The following is a 17,633-nucleotide window of genomic DNA, read 5'->3' on the forward strand; positions in this document are numbered from 1 at the left end:
GAATCTGAAAACATTCACACACTAAGCAGTTTTAAGTTTGTATTAAAATGTACAACAGCATTTTAAACTTTAAAAATTACAAATGAAATAACTTGGCTTACCAAGACAAAAAAAGGGAAAATAAATTTTCGGAAATTAATTCCAGGTTATAACTGTTTTATTGTAGCCTTATTTGAACCTTTCATGTTTCTTTAAATTGCTCCTTTCAATTTTAAATCAAGAACTTCATTCACATTGACCTATTTCTCCTCTCTCCCCCATTCCCCACCCACCCCCAGACCCAAGAACTCTGCAGTCCAGGGGAAAGCAAAACTTTTGAAGGAAAACAAAAACACCATTGGAACAAGACCGGAAACCACTTAATTTACACTTGAAAACCCAGTATGTTCTCTGTGGAAAGCCACAAGTGCCAATTCTGCAGAAGGCAAGAGCTAGGATCAACTGAAAATTCCACACTGATAACCAGAAAGAACTCTGCTGTGCTCAACATTTGTGTTTTTGAAAGTCACAAAAAAGTATTTAGAAATTGCAAGATCACAGACCAACAACATTTTTTTTTAAACAGAGTAACACAATTTGAAAATATCTACACTATATTTAACAAGGACATTGGAATGTAAACTTCACACTTCTTTGCCTTCTTAAGACAGATAGTATTACTGGGGCCAGGGTTTGCTTTCTGTTTACATCACAACTTTGCGTTACTCCTGTTAATGAGAAAAGTGAACTATTTATTACACTTCTAATGCAGCTTGTTAACAGATGACTTGAAACAGTTGCAGTAATGCTCCTGGGCTAATTCCCATTTCACACTCCCACAGGATCAATGTATTATCAAACTTGGCCTTAATCTGAAAAAAAACTACAGATTTAAATATATAAAGCATTTAAAAATCCATTCAGATGCATGCTGCTGTGCCCCAATGAAACAGTGATCTCATTACTGCACGGTTTGAAGTGTAGGAGCCACCAGGGCAATGAGCATTGGCTGCTCAGGGTTGGTGTCAATAGTGTGGACAATTACTGCTGCCATGCAGAGTTTGAGGCACACACCAGCAACTACCAACCTTAGCAACCAGTGGTTACAATAATCAAACCAACCTGCTCAATGCCAGTCATCACAGGACATTGCCCAATGCTTTAGTGGCTCACTCTACACTGAGAGACATTAAGATCACTAACAGTTTCATTGTTATAGGAGTGCCAGAAGGTTCAGCCCTCAGTCAGGTTCTTGATTCAAAAGTAAGGAGGTTCACAACAATATTTCTATATTTAAAACTGTAATCATTTATTTGGTACCACCTCTTTTAGAACACAGAACAGTACAGCACAGGAATATGTCCTTTGGCACTCAAGATCTGCAATGAACATATATCCCTCTATTCCCAGCATACTTAACCCAAAAGCATTTTAAAAGCTAGTGCCATATCACATTTGCTTCAACCTACACAACTGGCAGCCCATTCAACACCTACCATTGTTCAAAAACATTCTGCCTCAACTCAAATGTCTTGCTTTTGACAATTTTAACCCAGAGTAAAGATTGACAATCTGCTCTACACCTCTCACAAAATTAGCATACATATTCCTGGGAATGCATCCCAATTATGAAAGGAAGTATTGATGTAAAATCCGATTGAATCATTTAAAATTTTGAAGTTTATTGGCAAAGTATTTTAAAAATGTACCCAATATTCTGTATGACATCTACCGTAAATATTTGAGTATAATGCAAAAAAAATTCCCCCTTTCCGCCCCACATTATACACAAGAGTAAATTTAAAAAAAATTCTTGTGCAAATCGGGCGGGCGAGCGGCAGTCGGCAGCGCGACTCGGGCGGGCGAGCGGCAGTCGGCAGCGCGACTCGGGCGGGCGAGCGGCAGTCGGCAGCGCGACTCGGGCGGGCGAGCGGCAGTCGGCAGCGCGACTCGGGCGGGCGAGCGGCAGTCGGCAGCGCGACTCGGGCGGGCGAGCGGCAGTCGGCAGCGCGACTCGGGCGGGCGAGCGGCAGTCGGCAGCGCGACTCGGGCGGGCGAGCGGCAGTCGGCAGCGCGACTCGGGCGGGCGAGCGGCAGTCGGCAGCGCGACTCGGGCGGGCGAGCGGCAGTCGGCAGCGCGACTCGGGCGGGCGAGCGGCAGTCGGCAGCGCGACTCGGGCGGGCGAGCGGCAGTCGGCAGCGCGACTCGGGCGGGCGAGCGGCAGTCGGCAGCGCGACTCGGGCGGGCGAGCGGCAGTCGGCAGCGCGACTCGGGCGGGCGAGCGGCAGTCGGCAGCGCGACTCGGGCGGGCGAGCGGCAGTCGGCAGCGCGACTCGGGCGGGCGAGCGGCAGTCGGCAGCGCGACTCGGGCGGGCGAGCGGCAGTCGGCAGCGCGACTCGGGCGGGCGAGCGGCAGTCGGCAGCGCGACTCGGGCGGGCGAGCGGCAGTCGGCAGCGCGACTCGGGCGGGCGAGCGGCAGTCGGCAGCGCGACTCGGGCGGGCGAGCGGCAGTCGGCAGCGCGACTCGGGCGGGCGAGCGGCAGTCGGCAGCGCGACTCGGGCGGGCGAGCGGCAGTCGGCAGCGCGACTCGGGCGGGCGAGCGGCAGTCGGCAGCGCGACTCGGGCGGGCGAGCGGCAGTCGGCAGCGCGACTCGGGCGGGCGAGCGGCAGTCGGCAGCGCGACTCGGGCGGGCGAGCGGCAGTCGGCAGCGCGACTCGGGCGGGCGAGCGGCAGTCGGCAGCGCGACTCGGGCGGGCGAGCGGCAGTCGGCAGCGCGACTCGGGCGGGCGAGCGGCAGTCGGCAGCGCGACTCGGGCGGGCGAGCGGCAGTCGGCAGCGCGACTCGGGCGGGCGAGCGGCAGTCGGCAGCGCGACTCGGGCGGGCGAGCGGCAGTCGGCAGCGCGACTCGGGCGGGCGAGCGGCAGTCGGCAGCGAGACTCGGGCGGGCGAGCGGCAGTCGGCAGCGCGACTCGGGCGGGCGAGCGGCAGTCGGCAGCGCGACTCGGGCGGGCGAGCGGCAGTCGGCAGCGCGACTCGGGCGGGCGAGCGTCAGTCGGCAGCGCGACTCGGGCGGGCGAGCGGCAGTCGGCAGCGCGACTCGGGCGGGCGAGCGGAAGTCGGCAGCGCGACTCGGGCGGGCGAGCGGCAGCGCGACTCGGGCGGGCGAGCGGCAGCGCGACTCGGGTGGGCGAGCGGCAGTAGGCAGCGCGACTCGGGTGGGCGAGCGGCAGTCGGCAGCGTGACTCGGGTGGGCGAGGGGGGGTCATGAGAGACGGCAGGGCGACTCGGGTGGATGAGGTCACATTATACACGGAACACATTATACACGAATATTTACAGTAAATCATACTAGGTTAATTTTTACAGAAATGCACATTGGACTCAGGCAATCAAAAACAGCAGAGCAGGAAAAATATTCAAGGTTTCAAGTTTTGAAACATTGCATCTGCAGAAGTTTGGTCATTTATATAGCTCCAAATAATCTGACAATGTCCCTAATTTTTGCAGTTACCACTCATCCAAAAGCAATATGACACAAGATGTGAATATTTTAGAACTTTTTGTAATACAAGTTGAAGGAGAGAAATTACACAACACTTCCACAATGTGAAAAGTCACTAGATGATCCAATGCTCTATTTACCAAAGCACGTTTCTCAGTGAAAAAAAATCAATGCTGTGACGTAGTCACACTGTCGCTTTCACACAAAAAAACTGCCTTGATCAAACTGAAAAACAACTAATACCTATTCTATAAATACCACTACATTTTTCAGCCTTAAAAAGTACATTTTTAGTAACCTTCTGATTAGTCCTTTAGCTTTCAAATTAAATGCTGTCAAAACATTAACAACTAATTACTTTAGGAGCAAAATTATAATAGCATTAGATGAATCTAATTTCTAGTTTCAATCAAGATCGATATGCTGGTTTTAGTTTTTGAACAGATTAGCAAATGCAAACCAAATTCAAGTTACAAAACAAAGTTACTTCTATTAATCTGATGAGAGTCAAATGTGATAACAATACAACACCAATTATCCGAAATGGTCTAGTCCTGGCCTATGTCGGATAAACTGTTTTTTCAGAGAACTGTTTTTTTTTAAAAACAGCCCAGTGGCAACAGCAAATCACTTGTAACAGTGTTTAGAATACAACAAGGGAAGGCTTTTTAAACATTAAAATAATGTTTAAATCTCACCAAAATATGCTGACCGCTGCTGATTACTGACACCTCCCCTCTGAGGCCCCCTCCTGCCAGCTGCCGGAGGTCCCGTCAGTTTGGCTCAAAAAACTTTTTCTCTACTTTAACTGAACATCCCAATGTGCACTGCCCGGCGCCCCTAACAATAGGCGATGCAAAAGTCCCTTCAGAGACACCAAGTTTTCGTGGATTTCCCTCCACCACTCCCAGCCTCTGCAGCCACACAAACTCCTGTTCGATCGATCCATTGGCAGGTAAGCCAATTATTCACTAATCTATTGGAAACTCCTTGTATAAAAGAGCAACCTCAATGGGTACTAGCAGTACATTTTAATACGTCAGTACTGGTTTAAATGTTTTTTTTTAAACTGCCGATCCAGGTATTTTTGTGTTTTTGAAAACAGAGGAGACTGGGTAAGATATAATAATCTATATCTTGTGGCCTTCAGGTGAGAATAGATATAATCCATTAGGATTCTCAATGATGCTTCACTATTCAATTAGATCATAGCTGATCAGAGTGATCTATTTCAACTCCACTTTCCATCTTTACAATTCTAGTCCTAATCAAAAGCTATTGAAATTTCAATATATAGTATTCAACAATTTTGCCTCTTGGGAATAGAATTCCAAAGATCTACAATTATCAAAATTCATCACTTCCAATTTATTCTGAAAATACCCAAGATTTCACCACCCATTTCCTACATACTGGAAGCATCCAGCCAACAATCAGATATAAAACATTTCAATTAATTACTTCTCATTCTAAATTGCCATAATGTTCAACATTTCCCCAAAAGACAACCACTTTATCACAATCAAATAGCATTCACTGAAATGCTTTCAATGGAAGTGTATGCTTTATTAAATGAACCAATAAAAACTGTGCCCAATAATTAATAGCACAATTTTTCAACTTTGAAATCAGATTAACTGTTTGATGAGAACACCTAAAATCACAACAGTATTTCGTTTTTAATCCAGTTTTCCGGTTTGCACGTCAACAGCAGGACTCTTCTGCCAATTATCCCTTCAAGTAACAAAGTAATACACAACAGACTAATTTGAGTTTGAAAAAATATTTTAGCAACAAATTCAAATACATAACTAACCCTCACGATTTACTCTTTCTGGAAAATAAATATCCACTTGCATTACCCATTCAAGAAAACACCTGATAATTTAAGATAATATTTCAATAAAAATTTATTGTCTCTAGTCATCACATTTTAATAGATGACTTTGTCCAATATTTTTGTGCAATTTCAACGTTTGTCAATGAACAAACGACCACCAAATCCTCTCTCGCCCGCTCCCACTTTCCAGTTTGTTCATAACTGCTTCAACTTGGTGGATGGTGATAATGATATATGATAATAAACTCAAATGCACATGCACCAGAATTTCTTTCTTGATGCATCCAACCAAGTATTTTGTTTAAAAGCTCTAACAGTACACATTAAATTCCTGTATGGAAAGAGATAAATGTTCAGTTAGAGGAAAAAAAAGCTTCATAGTGCAGGAGGCTCTTTTTGTGGTGTTGGAGTAGCTTACAATTAGGATTGGAAGCGAAGATTCAAAGTTTGATAGTCACTGGAAAAAAACTGTTCTGAACAGAGTTTTGTGGGACTTCAGGCTTGTGTATAAACTGGAATGCAGCAGCGAGAAGAGGTTGTGAGCAGGCTGATAGGAGACCTTTATGATACAGCTGCCTTTCTGGTAGGGTCATTGAGTCGTAAGGCTTAGAAATAGGCTCTTCACCCAATCACTGCCTACATGTGGCCCATAATCTTCCATGGAAGGGAGGTTCGAACCAGTGATCGACTTGCCTGCATTTGTTACCTTCTGTATTCCTAGGTACTTGAATTACCAAACCAGGTCATGATGTGAGTAATGTACACTTGTAGTTTAATGGAGCATTCAACATCATGTCAAATCTCCTTCGACTCCTTTGATAGGAGAAACATTGGGTGTGCCTTCTTCAGTTTCCCTGTGCTGGTTCCAGGAAAGGTCCTCTGATATTGAAGATATTAACCCTCAGTCTCAAAGTGGACAGGTGCATGGTTCCTCAGCCTCCCCTTTCTAAAAGGCACAATAAGTTTCTTGATCTTGATGATGAGAGCAAGATTGTTCTTCTGGCATCACAAACAGATTTTCCATCTCCATCCTGCATTTTGACTCAAGATTTCCCATTATTTGACCAACAGTAGTGTCATCAGAAAATTTACAAATTGCTTTGGAGCCAAACTTGGCTGTGCAATCATGACTTTGTAGGGAATAGAGCAAGGGAGCAAGCATGCAGTCACAAGGTACCCGTGTTAATGGCTGTCAGTGAGATATTGCTAACCTGCACTGATTGGGGTCTGCCGATGAGGATATTAAGGATTCAGTTTCAGAGGGAATAAATAGAGTTAGATGACAAATATTGCTGGTGTGATGATGTTTAATGCCAAGCTGTAGACTGCTGACAACAGCTTGACACAGGTGTTCTTCTGCAGAGTGGAGGACCATTGAGATGGCATCTGCCATTGGCCTACTGGGTTAAGCAAACTGAAGTGAGTGCAGGTCCATTCTGAGACAGGAGTTGATTTGACCGATAACCAACCTCATGGTAGACACAAGCACCCATAGTGGAAAACACCTTTCTGAAGTGCTAACATTTTATCAAGTTTTCCTCCTTGTACAAATCCATTTGCAGCCTAATCATTCTGAGAGCTTCTCAATCCCTTAATCCACTAACCTAAAAACTGATCAACACCTTTGACATTACCCTGATAACTCAATTCCCATCCTCAAATAAAACTATTGTAACCCAAATATCAAAGTCCCTCCAAAATTAATTGATCTTGTATTTAAAAACAAGTATTTTCTGCGAAGAAACCTATTTTGCAAAATAAAGTTCTAAAATCATTGTCCATTTCACAAAAGAATTTTGTGGACAGAAATACTTACATCTGGATATTCTTTCACAGGCACAAATAATTTTTCTTGTAACTGCATGATAGGTCCTATGGGGTCCGGTAGGTCCATTGGCAGCTTGTCAACAAGGCCATTCATTGTATCTGTATACATGTCCTTTCGTACTCTGCTTATTTCTGTACAAATGAAAGAAAAGATTTTCAGCCATGGGAGAATTCAGTAAAAAGTTTGAATGCAAATGTTCACAAGCAACGAATAATAGTCCTCGACAAAATCAACTGACTACTATAACATCAATCTACTTATTCAGAGAAGAAATCAGACCCAGACACTATGTTCCTGTGGATTCTTAACCATCACAGTCGCTGGGAGAGTGGGGAAAGCAAAAAAAGGACACTCCCAGGGATGGTGTGAAGACTTTCAATTGGGGTCAGGATATAAAAGTATAAGAATAGATCAGGGGGACTTTTGCCCAATGCAGGGTAATCAGTAACCAGAGGACAAGGGTGGGCGTGAGAGTAAAGAGATTTAATAGGAACTTTTTATTGAAAACAGAGGGTGGGGAGTTTAGGGAATGAACTGCTGGAAATGGCCATTACAAATAATATTGCAATTTTTAAGGAAAAACTGGACAGAACATGGATGGGATGGCTGACTGGAGATGAATATGGGCTAATCGCGGTCAGGTAAGACCAATAAGTTGTGTTGAAGTTTGCACATTGTACGATGACTCAACAAAGGTCAAAGCAGCACTGATTTTTTTTAAAAATGGGGGGAAAAAATCAATACCACAGACTGTCAAATTACTTTAAACAGGTGACTCTACAAGTATGAATAATAATCACTAACAATGAAAAATTAAAGTGACCTAAGTTTTTGATTTACTGAAATGGGATGCAATGCATTAAGAATCTTAAATACTTCTAATATTTTGCCATTAGACATTTAATTATGCTGCAACTCAGCTATTATCAATGGGGGCCCCAAGCACCCCCCCCCCCAAACCACAGGACATTTGTAAAAACATGGTTTTCTTTTCACCTCATATAACAATTATTTTTTATATAGACAGTAGGAGAGAAGTATGGAAAAGCCATAACTTGACTGCTTCACAGGGAAAGGGGGCCCATAAACTTTGAGCAGAATCCTTGAGTGGGGGGGGGGGGGGAAGAGAAGAACAGCAACTTTAAAAAAAAGGTTTAAGTATGGTTGCTGTAACTGATTCTCTAGAAAACATGAATTCTGCTTTCCTTCCAAAGTATCCAGGCGTAACCAGGCCAACTGTTTTAGATGGAAACAGGACACCTTTAAGAGGAGAATGGAAGTTGCGATCATCAAACCGACACATTACTTCTCCACAGATTATGGCTGCCTTGATGACCAATTCCAGTATTTTATTTCAAACTTGCATACATTTCAATTTTAAACCATAGAAATAGACATCTATAGAAACATGGTGCTGGATCAAGGCCTGCAGAGCTAATCGATTTAAAATTGAATATCAGGATCTAGCGAGAACCAACAGTCATTTATGATCTTTCAGATCGTGGACCACATACTAATGCAATTGGGACGCAAACGTTCATGGAAAAAATTGCTAAAATTTAAGTGAAATTAAGGAACGGTGTTATGAGTACATGGCTCTAAAATATAAAAGATTTATTTATTCTTCAAAAAAATAAATGAGGTCTGGAGAGTCTAAGCATAAAATACAAAAAAAGAAATCATCCAATAAACCATCATAACATTTCTTTTCCTGATCAGAAACAGATCTTCACTACATAACAGCCCCACCATCCATAGAGGTGAAACATTAAACCAGAAGGATATCCAAAATGACAGATAGCAACTGAAACAAAGACAACTGCTGCAATGTCAAATGCCATCCTTCAGTGCTCGAAAAGAATTGTCAAGTCAATTTGGAACTAAGAAAATATCATCTTCAAGTCAATTTAAACACAATCAACACAGCTTTTCAATAATCTATAACCAGGCCCATAATATAAAATTGCATTCCTTTGAAGGTAGGTCTGACTTTGCAAACTTGGATTTAAATACATCAGCAATTTCTTAACTATGATGAAATTAATACTTAAAACCTAAACATATAGCTGCTCAGTTAAAACGAATGTATTCAGGCATTTTACCCAAAATACTGTTTTTTTTTTAAAAATGTTTTGAATTTCCAGCAACTGAGAAAGTGTACAAACCTTTCTCTGCCCAATTATGTTGCTTCTGGTTAAACACCCATCACTTAAAAACCATTAGCAACTGCAAGAAGCTATGCCCAGTCTAGTGACCAATATTACACACTTCAATCCCTCTAAATGAAGCCTAGTTATACTTACATTACCCTTTTTCCTGCATGCAAACTGGCAGTTTTACATGGCCCTTCCTTGGTTATTTATAGTCATTAAATAGTGTACAAAGTCATTTTTATAATATTAAGAGCAGGGCTATTAAATAAAAACCCTGGATCTGAATACCTAGGTAAGTTGTCAACTACAACGTACCCAAATTAATGAGTAAACATTTATTTTTTTTACATGTATGAAAAAGGTTTGAATGTATATATTGAAGCTTCTATTACACAAAACATTAAGTATGCATCAATTTCAACTCTATCTAAAAAGTAATCATTAAGAGTAGTTTCAGGCAGTCTTATTTCAAAGCAATAATTTTCATGCAAACTTGAAGACTAAAACACATTTCCACCCACACTTCCTCTTCTGGCTACCTTTACTAATAGCCACATTTCACTTATTTTTAGGACACAGTGATTTAGAAGTTGTCAGTGGTTTAAATTTTCAAAGGCAAGCAACAAAAGCAACTCAGCAGGAGAAACCCTCGACGAGACAGAGGCGCTACCAGACTGGAAGCGGTGCAGGGATGATCTCTCGAAGTGATGAAATCACTATTGGAGATAGTGGCCTGGTGGGGTTGTGGTATAGTCTGCCAGACTAAGCCATGTTCATCAATCTCAAACTAAAATGAATGAAAATATAATTTCTATGTGGTTGAGATTTATTGACTGGAACTGATTTTAACCAATTAAAATAATTTATTTTGCAAGGCTTCCACACTGTGTTTTGACTGCTAAAATACACATCCTTATTATAAACACATCTACACGACGGCAACTAATTTTGAACATTGTTCAACAGGATTGAAAACTAGCCTCGTCAGCTACTTTAGTAAAAGAGCAAGCTGACATCCATGTAGAATATTAAGTGCCTTAGTATAAAAATTATAGGAAATATGCAGATCTTTGCTCCAATGGAAACAAAGCAACAGAATAAAACTCTCCAAAGTATACATATTCCCTCACCATTGGAAATTTTAACTTTGGCAATAAAATAGATATTCTTTAACCCTCTAAACAAATATAAAACCATTTTAAATCAAGAATAGTCGGTATTCGAATATCCAATACTAGAGTCAAGACCAAAACCAATCCACAAAGTTATGGTCAGAATAGAGGTATCATCTGACAATTAGAAGAATGAAATAAATCAAAAGGCCATCACCAGATGTATACAAAGTGGCTGAATGCTAATATTTCACCCTTAATAAAAGGAAAAACTAAATTTGGCAAGACAAATGGAATACCAGATTCAGACTCAGTAAAAAAGATAAATAAAAGCAAGAGAGTTATAGACTTATCAATGACCGCTTTACATCAGTTGTTTTTGAGATGTTTGTGCTACCAGTTCTTTATGCACGAGTCACCCTCCTAGAAGCATTTGCTATGCTAACATTTCCACATGAACCAAAGCCAAGGATGACCAGTGGTGCAGCCCCCCCCCCCCCCCCCCCCCACATCAAGGTCAATGTAAAAGGAGCTTCACTGACCCAGATAAGCATTTCGGAACAACAAGCGCTTCAAATTCCTCAAATCTAAAATAAGAACAGGAATTGTTGGATGCATATGTAACTGGAACATCATCTGCAAAGAGAAAAGAGACATTGGCATTTTGGAGCGAAGGGTCTTTGAAGATAAATTTTGCCGTATCAAGTATGACAGGCATTTTTAACTGTACTAAATTGGAAATTTGGCAGTGCACAGATATTTTCAGCTCACTTGCAATGGACTAAATTTTGTGTGCCATATCCACATTTTGAAGGGATGCATTCAAATAATTTTATCTGAAAATGCTGTAGCATACCCGCTCAAAAATCTCTAACAGCCTGTGCCATATTATAATCTACTTAATCAATATACATAGTCTCTTAGTAGTTTAACCTATCAACTATCATGGAATTATTTATTGAAAGACTGGACAAAAGATTATGCCTTACCCTTGCAGTGGAATCCAGACGTCTACTGAATAAAAAAACAGCCAAAGACTCATACCAATGCTACAAACTTGTTTAATCACTCAAGATTAGTGACAGTTGCTTCCCGATGTTTTGTAACCACATTTTAAATGACAAAATATTGTGGTTTTCTTTTAAACACGTATCCATACATGCTAAAGACTCAATGCCATCAACATAAACATTAGTCATAAATGCATGCCAAGTCACAAGTGGAACACATACCACAAGAGTTCATTGCCATTCTTTTTCTTTGGCTTGGCTTCGCGGACGAAGATTTATGGAGGGGGTAAAAAGTCCACGTCAGCTGCAGGCTCGTTTGTAGCTGACCAGTCCGATGCGGGACAGGCAGACACGATTGCAGCGGTTGCAGGGGAAAATTGGTTGGTTGGGGTTGGGTGTTGGGTTTTTCCTCCTTTGCCTTTTGTCAGTGAGGTGGGCTCTGCGGTCTTCTTCAAAGGAGGCTGCTGCCCGCCAAACTGTGAGGCGCCAAGATGCACGGTTTGAGGCATTATCAGCCCACTGGCGGTGGTCAATGTGGCAGGCACCAAGAGATTTCTTTAGGCAGTCCTTGTACCTTTTCTTTGGTGCACCTCTGTCACGGTGGCCAGTGGAGAGCTCGCCATATAATACGATCTTGGGAAGGCGATGGTCCTCCATTCTGGAGACGTGACCCATCCAGCGCAGCTGGATCTTCAGCAGCGTGGACTCGATGCTGTCGACCTCTGCCATCTCGAGTACCTCGACGTTAGGGGTGTGAGCGCTCCAATGGATGTTGAGGATGGAGCGGAGACAACGCTGGTGGAAGCGTTCTAGGAGCCGTAGGTGGTGCCGGTAGAGGACCCATGATTCGGAGCCGAACAGGAGTGTGGGTATGACAACGGCTCTGTATACGCTTATCTTTGTGAGGTTTTTCAGTTGGTTGTTTTTCCAGACTCTTTTGTGTAGTCTTCCAAAGGCGCTATTTGCCTTGGCGAGTCTGTTGTCTATCTCATTGTCGATCCTTGCATCTGATGAAATGGTGCAGCCGAGATAGGTAAACTGGTTGACCGTTTTGAGTTTTGTGTGCCCGATGGAGATGTGGGGGGGCTGGTAGTCATGGTGGGGAGCTGGCTGATGGAGGACCTCAGTTTTCTTCAGGCTGACTTCCAGGCCAAACATTTTGGCAGTTTCCGCAAAGCAGGACGTCAAGCGCTGAAGAGCTGGCTCTGAATGGGCAACTAAAGCGGCATCATCTGCAAAGAGTAGTTCACGGACAAGTTTCTCTTGTGTCTTGGTGTGAGCTTGCAGGCGCCTCAGATTGAAGAGACTGCCATCCGTGCGGTACCGGATGTAAACAGCGTCTTCATTGTTGGGGTCTTTCATGGCTTGGTTCAGCATCATGCTGAAGAAGATTGAAAAGAGGGTTGGTGCGAGAACACAGCCTTGCTTCACGCCATTGTTAATGGAGAAGGGTTCAGAGAGCTCATTGCTGTATCTGACCCGACCTTGTTGGTTTTCGTGCAGTTGGATAATCATGTTGAGGAACTTTGGGGGACATCCGATGCGCTCTAGTATTTGCCAAAGCCCTTTCCTGCTCACGGTGTCGAAGGCTTTGGTGAGGTCAACAAAGGTGATGTAGAGTCCTTTGTTTTGTTCTCTGCACTTTTCTTGGAGCTGTCTGAGGGCAAAGACCATGTCAGTGGTTCCTCTGTTTGCGCGAAAGCCGCACTGTGATTCTGGGAGAATATTCTCAGCGACACTAGGTATTATTCTATTTAGTAGAATCCTAGCGAAGATTTTGCCTGCAATGCCATAGACAATAGAGATATACCATACAATATATAGATGAACCGAAATACTTGCTGCAGCCGCAGTATGCATAATGCACCAAGTATAAACTAAATGACCATGTCATGAGACATACAAAAAGATCAATAAATATTCAGTTATAGTGCAAAAGAAAGCATCAAAAGTGATGCATTATGGAACACACTTTTCCACAGCTAACAGTGAGCATAATACTCCCTGAAGATTTTCCTTCCAACACAATAAATTGAATTTATTTTGTTCCTAATATTAAAGCTTTCTGACATCACAGAAGCATATTTTAGTCAATGGTCATTACCTGTTGGCGAATGGAAATTTAAAAAAAAATCAAACCCATAACACTTATGTCACCTGGAACAATTCTGACGGCACAAACCAGAGGTTTTCTTCACACCTACAATGCTTCATCAGCTATTAAGCCAGCTGGTTTCAAATGTTATTAAAAAAGCATATGTTTTGACATTATTCCCAGAGTTCACACTGCAGCAAGATGGCAAGCAACTATAGACTAGTTAGCTATTGCTCATAGTTGGAAAAATGCTTCAAGCTATCATTAAGGAAGAAATTATAAGACATCTGGATAGAAATCATTCAACAGAGCAGACTCAGCATGGATTCTGCAAGGACAGGTCATATGTAACTATTTTATTAGAGTTCTTTGAGCCTATATTGCATGCAATGGATAGAGGGAACACAGATTTAGAATACTTAAGATTTCCAGATGTTCAATAAGGTGCTGCACAAAAAACTTGTGCACAAGGGTGGACAGAGTTGGGCTAATGTGTTAGCACGAATAGAGAATTTAGTTAACCAACAGAAGGCAGAGTTGGGATAAATATTTCACTGGTTGGCAGTGTTTACCATCAATAACTGTGGCTGAACCCTCAATTGTTCACAATATTTGGAGGAAGGAGCCAAGTGTGAGACACCCAAGTCTGATGATGGATTGGAAAAGCAAGCTGTGTAGAGCACAGTCTGCAGAGTTATATAAATAGCTTGAGTGGTAAGGGTCTGGCAATGAAGTACAACCTTGGTAAATGTAAGGTCATCCACATGAGAATGAAATATGACATACTATTTAAACAGAATAAAATTCAGCACGCTGTTGTGCAGAGACACGTTGGGGGTGCTTGTATACAAATCACAAATAGTTTACAGATACAACAGCAAATCAAGGCAGCAAATGGGATGTTGGCCTTCATTGCTAGAGGGATTGAATTTCAGAGAAAGGAGGTTCTGCTACAACTGTACAGAGTACTGATCAGATTTACACCTGGCATATTGTGCGCAACTCTAGTCTCTTTATTCAAGAAAATAGGTACTGAATTTGGAAATGGTACAGAAGTTCACCAGTTTTTAAAAATTTGATACATACAGAATGGTAACAGGCCCTTCTGATCCATGACCCCCATGCTGCCCAAATACCCCCAATTAACCTAGAACTACAATACATTTTGAAGGGTGTGAGGAAACCCATGCAAACACAGGAAGAGCAAACAAACTCCTTACAGAGAGCACCAGATTTGAACCTGTAATAGTGTTGCGCTAACCATTAAAAATGAGTGGGATTGGTTATAACAGAACAAGTAGCCTGGGGTCTATATTCACTGGAGTTTAGTATGATGGGAGATAGGTGAATCTTAATAAAATGATGAAGGGAATAGACAAAGCAGAAAAGTTGTTTACACTGGCAAGTGAACTGGGGGATATAACCAAGATTTAGGAAAGTAGAATTGTCGGCAGAATCACAAAGCAATGAGGTAGTGTTCAGGATGGAGAGAGATCAGCTCGTTGAATGATGTAACAACAACCTTGTGTTCAACGTTAGCAGAACCAAGGAGATGATCATGGACTTCAGAAGGAAGTCGGGGGAACTAGTCCTCATCAAGGGGTCAGTAGTGGAGAGGGTCACAAGAACTTTAAGTTCCAGGGTGTCAACATCCCAGAATCTTTCCTGGAGCCCCCATGTTAATGCAATCACAAAGACGAGTTGCCAACAGCTATACATTGTGAGGCATGAGGAAGTTCGGTGTGTCACCAGAAGCTTCTACATGTGTACCGTGGAGAGCATTTTGACTGGTTGCATTGTTGTGTGGTATGGAGGGGCCAAACCTCAGGACAAGAATAAACTCCAGGGAGTTGTTAACTTGGCCTCCGACATCACAGGCACCAGACTTCACTCCATCAAGGCCATCTACATGAGGCAGTGTGGTTAAAATAAGCAGTCTCTATCCTCAAAGACCCCCAGCAACCAAGTCACGCCCTCATCGCTCTGCTACCATTAGGACAAGGTACAGGAGCCTAAAGATAAGCACTCAACTGCACAAGGACAGCTTCTTCCCTGCTGCCATAAGATTCCTGAATAATCAATGAACCAGACATTGCCTTAGCTTTTGTGCACTATTACTTTTATAAAATTTATAATGTTGTAAGATGTTTATAATATGAATGTTTGCCCTATGATGCTCCCACAAAACAACGAATTTCACAACAATAAATTCAGATTCTGAGATTCAAGGAAATATTTCACCAAGTGATGTGAATCTGTGGAATTCTCTGCCAAATGATGGGGTATAGCCTACCTCACTGGATGCATTTAAATCACAGTGAAATTTTTGAAGAATGGGAATTCCAGGAATGAACAACAGGCAGGAATGGGGAGCTCAAGTCCACAGCAGCTAACTCTTCTTACAAATCAAAATAGATGTAAGAGGAACTACAATAATTTTCCAAAAACCCTTAAGTTTATTAAAGTTACCTAGAAAACACCAGCCCCTCCCACTGCTCCACTATTAAATTTCCTCAAGAGGGATCTATTACAATGACAAAGTATCTGGGAAATCAACATTACATCATGTTGATTAGTTTACTTTGATAAAGCAGATATAGTTAAATTGAGAGCACTAAAGCAGGGCACCTGTAGAATTGATAGCAAATAGAACCACAGAAAGGTACAGCACAGAAAATAAGCCAGTCATCCCTTCTAGTCCATGCCAAAACATCATTCCTCTAGTCCCACTGACCTGCATCTATTCCATAACCCTCCAGACCACTTCCATCTATGTATCTGTCCAATTTATTCATTAGAGTGAACCTGAATGTATCATGTCAGATGGCAGCTTGTTCCAAACTCCCATCACTGAGTGAAGAAGTTCTCCTTAATCCTTTCACCTACCACCCTAAAGCCATGTCCCCTCGTTTTATCTCTCCCAATCTGTGGAAAAAGCATACTCGCATTTTTTCTGTCTATTCCCCTCAATTTTGTAAACCTCTATCAAATCTCCCATCATTCTTCGATGCTCTAAGGAATAAAGTTCCAACCTGCAACTCAACTCCTGAAGACCCTGCAAAGTACTAGGAAATCTTCTCTGCAATTTTACTTATATCCTTCCTATAGTTTGGCAACCAGAAATGCTCACAATTTGACATCACCAATGCCTTATACAACCTCACCATAACCCCCAATTCCTGTACTCAAAACTTTGATTTATGAAGGCCTCGATGCCAAAAGCTTTCTTTATAGCCTTGTCTACATTTGACGCCACTTTCAGGGAATTATGTAACTGTATTCCCAGTTCACTTTGTTCCTCCGCACTTCTCAAGTGTCCTGCCATTTACTAGGTCTTACCTTGGTTAGTCCTTCCAAAATGCCCTTGTCTGCATTAAATTCCATCCACGATTTTCTGGCCCATTTTTCTAGTTGGTCCAGATTCCCCCTTCAAGCTTTGAAAGCCTCCCTTGCTGTCCACAACACCTCCAATCTTAGTATTATCAGCAAACTTGCTGATCCAATTTCCCACATCAAAAAGATCATCGATATAGACAACAAAAAACAATGTTCCCAACATCGATCCCTGAGGCACACCACTAATCACAGGCCTCCAGTCTGAGAAGCAATCGTTCACTACCACTGTCTTTTCCCTTTCAGCCAATTTCGAATCCAATTTACAACCTCTCCATGGATACCTAGCATCTTAACCTTCTGAACTTACCTCCTACATGGGATCTTGGCAAAGGACTCACTAAAAGTCCATGTAGACAACATCCACATCTACTTTCTTGGTAACCTCCTCGAAAAACTCAATAGGATTTGTTAAACATGACCTACCATGAACAAAACCATGATGACGATCCTTAATCAGCTCTTAGCTGTCCAAATACTTGTATATCTCATTTCTCAGAACATCCTTCAATAATTTACTCACTACTGACATCAGGATCACCAGATGCAATTTCCTGGTTTACTTTTGGAGCCTTTAAGCAATGGAACAACATGAGCTACACTCCTCTGGCAACTCACCCGTGGCAAAGGACATTTTAAGTATTTCTGCCAGGGCCCCTATAATTTCTACAATAGTCTTCCTTAAGGTCTAAAGCAATATCATGTCAGGCCCAGGC

At 42.4% G+C, this 17,633-nt stretch overlaps 1 protein-coding gene and 1 long non-coding RNA gene across 7 annotated transcripts in view; one reads left to right on the forward strand and one right to left on the reverse strand.

Annotated features, from left to right (window-relative positions):
- qkia (QKI, KH domain containing, RNA binding a) overlaps positions 1–17,633 on the reverse strand; it is an 85,026-nt gene that overhangs the window by 52,747 nt on the left and 14,646 nt on the right. For 4 of the 6 annotated variants that reach the window (XM_069895179.1, XM_069895177.1, XM_069895176.1 and 1 more), the window contains exons 2-3: positions 10,962–11,055; positions 7,143–7,285 (exon numbers count right to left, since the gene is read on the reverse strand). In XM_069895179.1, coding sequence (XP_069751280.1) covers positions 7,143–7,285; positions 10,962–11,055 — 237 coding nt within the window. The remainder of the gene's footprint in view (positions 1–7,142; positions 7,286–10,961; positions 11,056–17,633) is intronic. The other 2 variants (XM_069895182.1, XM_069895178.1) reach the window with 1 other exon arrangement.
- LOC138741315 (uncharacterized) lies at positions 4,070–10,146 on the forward strand. Its single transcript, XR_011343448.1, has 3 exons — positions 4,070–4,441; positions 7,731–7,795; positions 9,880–10,146. It is a non-coding gene; the product is annotated as an uncharacterized lncRNA (long non-coding RNA).

Source organism: Narcine bancroftii, chromosome 8, assembly GCF_036971445.1.
Source record: "Narcine bancroftii isolate sNarBan1 chromosome 8, sNarBan1.hap1, whole genome shotgun sequence".
Classification (NCBI taxonomy): Eukaryota; Metazoa; Chordata; class Chondrichthyes; order Torpediniformes; family Narcinidae; genus Narcine; species Narcine bancroftii.